At 44.5% G+C, this 10,000-nt stretch overlaps 1 protein-coding gene across 1 annotated transcript in view; it reads right to left on the bottom strand.

The window, feature by feature from the left end:
- ttc27 (tetratricopeptide repeat domain 27) overlaps nucleotides 1-10,000 on the bottom strand; it is a 95,274-nt gene that overhangs the window by 82,769 nt on the left and 2,505 nt on the right. The window contains exons 2-3 of the mRNA XM_060933226.1: nucleotides 5,619-5,796; nucleotides 1,397-1,526 (exon numbers count right to left, since the gene is read on the bottom strand). Coding sequence (XP_060789209.1) covers nucleotides 1,397-1,526; nucleotides 5,619-5,796 — 308 coding nt within the window. The remainder of the gene's footprint in view (nucleotides 1-1,396; nucleotides 1,527-5,618; nucleotides 5,797-10,000) is intronic.

Here is a 10,000-nt window from a genome sequence, read left to right on the forward strand (position 1 = left end):
TAGAAAATGGAAGGCATACAAGACCACTGATAATCTCCCTCGATCTGGGGCTCCACGCAAGATCTCACCCCGTGGGGTCAAAATGATCACAAGAACGGTGAGCAAAAATCCCAGAACCACACGGGGGGACCTAGTGAATGACCTGCAGAGAGCTGGGACCAAAGTAACAAAGGCTACCATCAGTAACACACTACGCCGCCAGGGACTCAAATCCTGCAGTGCCCCCTGCTTAAGCCAGTACATGTCCAGGCCCGTCTGAAGTTTGCTAGAGAGCATTTGGATGATCCAGAAGAGGATTGGGAGAATGTCATATGGTCAGATGAAACCAAAATAGAACTTTTTGGTCAAAACTCAACTTGTTGTGTTTGGAGGAGAAAGAATGCTGAGTTGCATCCAAAGAACACCATACCTACTGTGAAGCATGGGGGTGGAAACATCATGCTTTGGGGCTGTTTTTCTGCAAAGGGACCAGGACGACTGATCCGTGTAAAGGAAAGAATGAATGGGGCCATGTATCGTGAGATTTTGAGTGAAAACCTCTTTCCATCAGCAAGGGCATTGAAGATGAAACGTGGCTGGGTCTTTCAGCATGACAATGATCCCAAACACACCGCCCGGGCAACGAAGGAGTGGCTTCATAAGAAGCATTTCAAGGTCCTGGAGTGGCCTAGCCAGTCTCCAGATCTCAACCCCATAGAAAATCTTTGGAGGGAGTTGAAAGTCCGTGTTGCCCAGCGACAGCCCCAAAACATCACTGCTCTAGAAGAGATCTGCATGGAGGAATGGGCCAAAATACCAGCAACAGTGTGTGAAAACCTTGTGAAGACTTACAGAAAACGTTTGACCTCTGTCATTGCCAACAAAGGGTATATAACAAAGTACTGAGATGAACTTTTGTTACTGACCAAATACTTATTTTCCACCATAATTTGCAAATAAATTCTTTAAAAATCCTACAATGTGATTTCCTGGATTCTTTCCCCCCATTCTGTCTCTCATAGTTGAAGTGTACCTATGATGAAAATTACAGGCCTCTCATCTTTTTAAGTGGGAGAACTTGCACAATTGGTGACTGACTAAATACTTTTTTGCCCCACTGTACATCCCCATTAACACACACCCCAAACCCACTGACACATGCAGACACACCAACTCTGCAAGACACACAAACACACTTATGGAGGCACAAACTCTCACTCACACACACACACACCAGCACTTTGACCCTGATGACATTCTTGGACATACACCATCACTCGCATTCAAATCTGTACACACACACACACACACACACACACACACACACACACACACACACTCACTCTCTGGAATGACAGATGAGAGAGATTACAGGTGTGTTTTATTTGTTGAAAAGGAATGGTGTGTGTTTTTGTACCTCTGTGTATTTGTCCAGCAGAGCTGAGGGGAGCAAGTCAGAGACGTGGAGGACAAAAGGTGGACCGGTCCAATTAGACTGGACAAACAGATGAAGGCATGAAACCGCTAATGCCAACATGGCCAACTCCCTGCAAGGGGGGGGGAGACAGAGACACACACACACACGTTTACTGAAGGTTAACTGATTAATTAGTTTAAGATTAATTAGTTCACACATTCCTCTGTTTTAATAAATCATATCTATAATTCATACATTATTCAGAGAAACTGTAATTTGCGAGCTGTTAAACAGATTTATTCATCGACCGCGCTGCTCGTGTCAACAAATCGACTTCGACTCCCACTGATTTAAATTTCATGAATAATTTAGTAAAAACGTTGACAATGTCCCTTTCCTTGAACTGAAGGTAATCGACGGAGACGTGCTCGGTGTGTGAAGTTCCGTTCCTGAGGGCTGTAGTTTAGAATCTCCGAGGCTTTAACCCGTGTCTCTGGGCTGGGAACTCGTTTAGGGCTGATTAATGTTCAATAACACACAGGAGTGAGGGCACAAAAACAGGGAAAATTCTGTAAATCTGGTGAGAATTTTAACACACAGCCCGATCACGAAAACACTTAGACACAACTTTACTAAACACTGTTTATACACCAACACACTCCTACGGTGTCTCTTTTAAAGATAAGAAATTACTAAATATGGGTTGCAATTATCTCTACACATTTACCCTCATTAAAAATGTTAGCAATCTATGAATATGTAACGAATAATTGAATGAATATGCAAATTTTAACACCTTCCCCACATCCTCCGACTCGTAAACTAACGCGAAATTCAGCACTACATTTATTCTACAGAAACAAGTACCATTTCATCAGGAGCGTAGGTTTTTTACATAAAAGTCTCCCTGTGATTATAATTTTATGCTCATTGTTTAATAAGAGTCACGCGGAAACACACCTGACGTTTAGAGTTACGAGCATTAAAGATATTATTATTATTATTATTCAGCACTAAACTGAAGGTGCCACGCCATTACACTTCCTGAACAGTTTCTCTCCAGGAGCCGTAACTCACTACTGTTCCGCAGCAACGACCCAGCTGGTGTTATTTACATCCCCGTACACACACACACACACACACACACCCCTCATATTTCTCCGAGATGAATGTTGTGCTGAGGTAATCACACAGGAGTGAAACAAAAGCCCCAAGTCTCGCTGTTTTTCCATCTTTAAAGCCCTGCAGGGTGGAGAAAGAACAAACACAAAGAAAAAAAGAGAGAGAGAGAGAGAGAGAGAGAGAGAGAGAGAGAGAGAGGGGGTAAATGAGAAAGAAAAAGACGAAGGTTGGGAGAATATAAAAGAGAGAGGGAGAGCAAGAGAGAGACTGAAAGAAAGACTGGGAGAAAGACAGAAAAACAGAGTGCAAGATTGAAAGACAGGGTGAGACAGACACAGAAAGAGACAGACAGACAGACAAAGAGAGTGAGAGAGAGAGAGAGAATGAGTGACAGACAGACAGACAGACAGACAGACAGAGAGAAAGATGATCTTAATGAGCAACTCTAACCCACTCAGGTTCAGTTAGCGGTTGATGCTAAGTGTAGTTCCGGGATAATTTCAGCTTTCCTGAGTCTCTTTATGGAAATTTATCAACACTTCTGAGGTAAATGTTGACGTTCTGGATTGTTTCGTCACGTTTCCACAGTCACTCCGTCTTTATAAACTGTCTGTCTAACGGATTTAACCGTGTGAGTGAGTTACCTCAGGAGCCTCAGTCATTAGCTTCCTCAGTCTCCTAGCAACAGTGTTCACAACTTTAAACATTCTCTCTGTTATTCTATAGGAAACGCAACACCGACACAAAACAGGAGAATAAACAGGTGAGGAGAGGATTTTACATCAGACTGAGTTTTCCATCAGCGACAGCTCCATCTCCTTCACAGCGCCATTACGGACAGAAACTGACCCGGCAGAACCGAGACACAGGGACTGAAACAAAACCTATGGATAGAATGATGCAAAAGGACGTGTGTGTGTGTGTGTGTGAGATGAAGTTCTGCTGATTATTTTTCTCTAACAGCACACCCTCAGTGTTTTATTCCTCTTTCACCACAGCAACTTACTAACAGTTACAATCCTGTAATAAACACTTCAGACTTTTTAGCCCTTTATAGCATTCAAAGTCAGTTCCTGTTGTCATTTACATTACAGCAGCTAATTGTACACACACGCACACACACACACACACACACACACACCATACGCTCCTTCATCACTTTATTCACACAGGAGATGTTAACGTGAGCTTATTAAAACTTAATAATTCATGGCAGTGAGACGACAGAGAAGGGAAAAGAAGCGCGAAGCCACCATGCTGTTCACGTTCACCCAGAGTCACATAAAGAAACAACCGAGAGCTGCAAAAACGAGCCGTAAACCCATTCCAGACACTGTTACAGAAAATTACAACGGCCACTCCACAATATTTAATCGCGAGCATGTTCAGAAATGCATTAGTCAATCCTCATTTTTACTCATCTACACACACACACACACACACACACACACTGTCATGACGCTAAAAATACACAGCTGTCAGTGTGAGTTGCACAGAAACTTCCCTCATCCTTATAAACACACACATTCATTCATTCATTCCATCATCACAACTGATCTTTCACTCCAGGCTTTTTTTTTTTTTGCTAATTAAAATAAACCACTGAACAGAAAACAGAAAATGCTGGTTTGTTTCCCAGCATTTAATCACGAGGACGTTTCCTTCAGTCCAATCAGTGTGTGATTTACGACTGAAACATTAGCTTTACCTTTACACAGGAGGAAACACACAGAGAGCTGATTTAATGTGAGAAAATACTGTAAAGAAAATTTACAGAAAATGATTAACTTGTTAACTCGTGTCACACACAATCACTCGGTGATGAAAATCCGCCTGCTCACAGCGTGAACTTCATCACAACACACTGTTCATAGAGCTGTAGTTCATAAAAACGTGCAAAATGCAGTTTTAAATCCATCAACGTGTTTTAGATCCAAAGTGAATCTGATGCTGTGTAATTTTTTTTTTATTTTCTTTGCTCTCATGTAACTGATTTTTTTTATTTTAGATTTTATTACCTGCCTTACTTTTACTGGCACTGTATTTTTAAATTCAAGTAAATTTACAAAAAAAAAATCCCAGACTTCATCTTTGGCGTTTATTGCATTATTATTATTATTTTTATTTATTTATTTATTTATGTCTATTTTGACAGCACTTTTTTTTTATTTCACACCGTAAAGCAATTTGAGCTGCATTTTAAATACATATATACTTTTAAGTCTTTTTAATTTTAATCTCATTTTGTGTTAAAAATAAATCAGGAAAAATGATGCCTTGGTTTTACAATTAAGGTGGGTCAATATGTTAGTGATTAATTTTCACTTTACTAAGATTAACTTTTGGAATTTTCATTGATTACTTTTATAAGTTTTGATTTGTGGGGGAAAAAACCAAACAGAATTATAGAATAAAAGCAGAAGTGAAACCACTGCTCTGTTCCTGCCTGTGGTTTGTTAGTAAACTGATAATTAACAGTTATTCCATGAAATTGAGTCGTACATGAGCTGATAGCTGACGAGGCGCGTAGCACCGGGTTGTCTATAAGCTATGTATGATGAGATTGAGTGGAATAACTGCTTATTCTATCCACATTCACTGGATTTTGAGAAACAGAGCATTTTTATTTTTTGCAAATTTGATCAATAAAAACTTTGTACAAAACGTCCGACAAACTCATTTCCGCTTAGAATGTAAACAAAGTGGCAAAATGACAGGAGCAATTTGTGAAAAATGCGAAAATAATAATTCTTGAAAAATTAAAAAAAAAAAAAAAGAAAGATACGTTCTTCCCATCAAATACTTTCATTCCATATTTTGTTATTGGGTTTTTTTGTATTTTTTGTATTACTCTTTTGAGTAGAGTTTTTATTTCATCCTCAGTTGGTTTAGCAACACACTCTGCCATTTTTGTTTTTCTCTACTCACAGTATAGGAGCTGATATCCTAGTAGTAGAGTAGCCAATCAGAGCGTGCAATTGCTCATATCCAGTGAATGGGGATAGAATAAAAGATTTATATCTAAACTGAGATGGTGACTGTGACGTGGCCGTGTCCACACACACAATCCTCATCCCGACTCCATGTCTCATCATGTTACCTGTCCCTCTTGGTTTCTTCTTCATTGGTGCTCAGGTAGGTGATGATGCATCTCTGCAGGTACGACTCGATGTTCTCGTCCTGCTCCGGCTCTCCAGAGAGCATCTCCAACACGGGCACGCTGAGCAACACGGCCTCAAAATCACCCATGAACACACAGTGAAGCAGTGGACCTCCATCTGAAACACACACACACACACACACACACACACACACACACACACAGTGTCTGCATTTTATTCAAGTAATCCATCTGAAGAATGTCTGTTTTGTCCAGGAACATTGCTTACTTCATGTTCTATTATCATCTCGGTGCTTTATTAATTATTATTTAAATCTCAATCTCTTTATCTTTCAGAGTTTTATTCAGAGCAAATCTAATAAAGAGTCAGATTCACAGCTGCAGCGGGTTTCAGAAAATCCAACAGTGTCATAATCACATACTGTCGATCTATCCATGTCCACCATTCAGAAACCAGTGGACTGTCCCGACACACCAATCAGAATCCACCATAACATTCTAACCATCTCCACAAACCAATCAGAACCCTTTGATTTTTTTTTCCAAAAAAGTTGGGACGCTGTGTAAACTGGAAATAAAAACACAAGGTGATAATTTCTAAAATCATGGAAACCCGATATTTCATTGAAAATAGTCCAAAGACAATACATCACATGCTGAAACTGAGAATTTTTTTTTTTTTTTTGGGGGGGGGGGGGGGGGGGGGGATATATATGCTCATTTTGAATTTGATGTCAGCAACACGTTTCAGAAAAGTTGGGACGGGGTGTGTTTACCACTGTGTTGCATCACCTCTACTTTTATCAACACTCTGTAAATGTTTGGGAACTGAGGAGACCAGTTGCTGTAGTTTTGAAATAGAAATGTTGTCCCATTCTTGCCTGATATACAATTTCAGTTGCTCAACAGTTCGGGGTCTCCTTTGTCGTATTTTGTGCTTCATAATGCACCAAATGTTTTAAATGGGAGACAGGTCTAGACCGTAGCAGGTCAGTTTAGCACCCAGACTCTTTCTCAGAATGTGGTTTGGCATTGTCTTGCTGAAATACACAAAATTTCAATTTGTCAGACCTCGGGACAGTTTTCCACTTCGCCTCAATCCATTGTAAAAGAGCTCGGGCCCAGAGAAGGGGGCGGGGTTGCTGGATATTGTTTATATCTGGTTCTAACTTGCATTTGTGGATGCAGTAATGAAGTGTTTTCACAGACGATGGTTTTCTGAAGTGTTCCTGAGCCCATACAGTGATTTCCACTACAGACACGTGTCTGCTTTTAATGCAGTGTCTCCTGAGGGCCTGAAGATCACAGGCATCCAGTGTCAGTTTTCAGCCTTGTCTCTTGCAGACAGAGATTTCTCCAGATTCTCTGAATCTTTTAATGATATTATGGACCATAGATGATGTGATCCACAAATTCTTTGCAGTTTTACATTGAGGAACGTTATTCTTAAATTGTTGCACTGTTTGCCCACACAGTCTTTCACAGAGCGGTGAACCCCGCCCCATCTTTACTTCTGAGAGACTCCGCCTCTCTGGGATGCTCTTTTTATACCCAATCATCTTACTGACCTGCTGACAATTAACCTAACTAGGTTTTTTAACATTACACAACATTTTCAGTCTTTTGTTGCCCCGTCCCAACTTTTCTGAAATATGTAGCTGACGGCAAATTCAAAATGAGCAAATATTTTTCAAAACACAATAAAATTTTTCAGTTTCAACGCTTGAAAACAGTAAAAAGACAACATAGCAATGATACAGGGTTTCCACAGCATCCCAACTTTGCTGGAAACAGGGTTGTATTTTCCACCTGAGCTACAACCACCTACTTTACCTAATTACTCGTTTACTTTTTTATTATTTAGGATTACACTGGACATGTGATTCTGTCTCCAAATTTGTCATAAATAAGGAACTTTCAAAGTCAAAATTCTGCCTTCTGAAAATGTATAATAAAAATTAAAATGCAGCCTCATGAGATAAAATTTGCCCCCTATGAAAGGCAGAACACTCTGGGGCAAAATATCTGGAAAGGAAGAGACGGAACCTCCAGAATAAGACACAGTCCATCTCTGAACTTTATGGAGCAGGGGGAGGGAAGAAGTTCCTTCCTCCCTTCATCTTCAGTAAGCACTTTATCCCAGTTAGGATGGTGGTGGATCCAGAGCCTATCTGAGGAACATTCAGCCCAAAACACAACCAGGAACTCAGAGGAGATCCACACAGACACAGGGAGAACATCTGAAATTTGTGGCTGGAGTTCTCATCACCTCGTTCCTGCTGAGGACGGCCCCATACAGACACCGTCAAGATACACGTAGAAACCGTGAAGATAACTTTACGACTGCAGGTGTCATGAACAGTTTTACACTCAAGTCTCCATCAGTGAACAGTTGATAACTTCAACAAAACAGACTTCCTGTTAAACTATAATGAATTTCCTGGTGACACAGTTGCACTCTGTGACTCTATAGGACACGGTTACAGAAGTGAGTTATTTATAATCACGCTCTCTGTTATCACCCAGATGAGGATGGGTTCCCTTTAGAGTCTGGTTTGGATAAATTTTTATAAAATTCAAATAAGTACAGTTTACGTGCAGAATTTATATATTTCTGTAAAGCAGCTGTGTGTGTTTGCTTATGTCCATTGTTAAAAGCGCTATACAAATAAAACGGAATTGAACTGAATTAAATTGAGTCGAAACTCCACAGAGACAGTAACCTGAGCTCAGGATTAAAGCAGGAACCCTTCAGCTGTGAGATGGTTAAAGTTCTCCCTGTCTCACCTTCTGGGACACGCAGCAGTTTCACAATGGGACAGGAATTAAGTTTGGAATTACAGACACTAACGCTGGATTTATGGCTTCTCTCTCTGGATTTATTGCCTCTGCCTCCAGGATTACAGGCTCTATTTAGGCTCCATAGAATTACAAATTCTATCTTTGGAAATACAACATCTCATCTCATTATCTCTAGCCGCTTTATCCTTCTACAGGGTCGCAGGCAAGCTGGAGCCTATCCCAGCTGACTACGGGTGAAAGGCGGGGTACACCCTGGACAAGTCGGAAATACAACATAGGAGAGGGAACATCTCCAGAAAGAAACAGACCACGGCTAGGGAATTCTACGTTAATATTGAGAATCACGGGCAGGCTCGCGCCCGTCTCGGCAATCACGGGCAGGCTCGCCCCGGTCTCGGCAATCACGGGCAGGCTCGCCCCGGTCTCGGCAATCACGGGCAGGCTCGCCCCGGTCTCGGCAATCACGGGCAGGCTCGCCCCGGTCTCGGCAATCACGGGCAGGCTCGCCCCGGTCTCGGCAATCACGGGCAGGCTCGCCCCGGTCTCGGCAATCACGGGCAGGCTCGCCCCGGTCTCGGCAATCACGGGCAGGCTCGCGCCCGTCTCGGCAATCACGGGCAGGCTCGCGCCCGTCTCGGCAATCACGGGCAGGCTCGCCCCGGTCTCGGCAATCACGGGCAGGCTCGCCCCGGTCTCGGCAATCACGGGCAGGCTCGCGCCGGTCTCGGCAATCACGGGCAGGCTCGCCCCGGTCTCGGCAATCACGGGCAGGCTCGCGCCCGTCTCGGCAATCACGGGCAGGCTCGCCCCGGTCTCGGCAATCACGGGCAGGCTCGCCCCGGTCTCGGCAATCACGGGCAGGCTCGCGCCCGTCTCGGCAATCACGGGCAGGCTCGCGCCCGTCTCGGCAATCACGGGCAGGCTCGCCCCGGTCTCGGCAATCACGGGCAGGCTCGCCCCGGTCTCGGCAATCACGGGCAGGCTCGCCCCGGTCTCGGCAATCACGGACAGGCTCGCCCCGGTCTCGGCAATCACGGGCAGGCTCGCGCCCGTCTCGGCAATCACGGGCAGGCTCGCCCCGGTCTCGGCAATCACGGGCAGGCTCGCCCCGGTCTCGGCAATCACGGGCAGGCTCGCCCCGGTCTCGGCAATCACGGACAGGCTCGCCCCGGTCTCGGCAATCACGGGCAGGCTCGCGCCCGTCTCGGCAATCACGGGCAGGCTCGCCCCGGTCTCGGCAATCACGGGCAGGCTCGCCCCGGTCTCGGCAATCACGGGCAGGCTCGCGCCCGTCTCTGCAATCACGGGCAGGCTCGCGCCCGTCTCGGCAATCACGGGCAGGCTCGCGCCCGTCTCTGCAATCACGGGCAGGCTCGCGCCCGTCTCGGCAATCACGGGCAGGCTCGCCCCGGTCTCGGCAATCACGGGCAGGCTCGCCCCGGTCTCGGCAATCACGGGCAGGCTCGCCCCGGTCTCGGCAATCACGGGCAGGCTCGCCCCGGTCTCGGCAATCACGGGCAGGCTCGCCCCGGTCTCGGCAATCACGGGCAGGCTCGCCC

The sequence above is a fragment of the Neoarius graeffei genome, chromosome 11, assembly GCF_027579695.1.
Source record: "Neoarius graeffei isolate fNeoGra1 chromosome 11, fNeoGra1.pri, whole genome shotgun sequence".
NCBI lineage: Eukaryota > Metazoa > Chordata > Actinopteri > Siluriformes > Ariidae > Neoarius > Neoarius graeffei.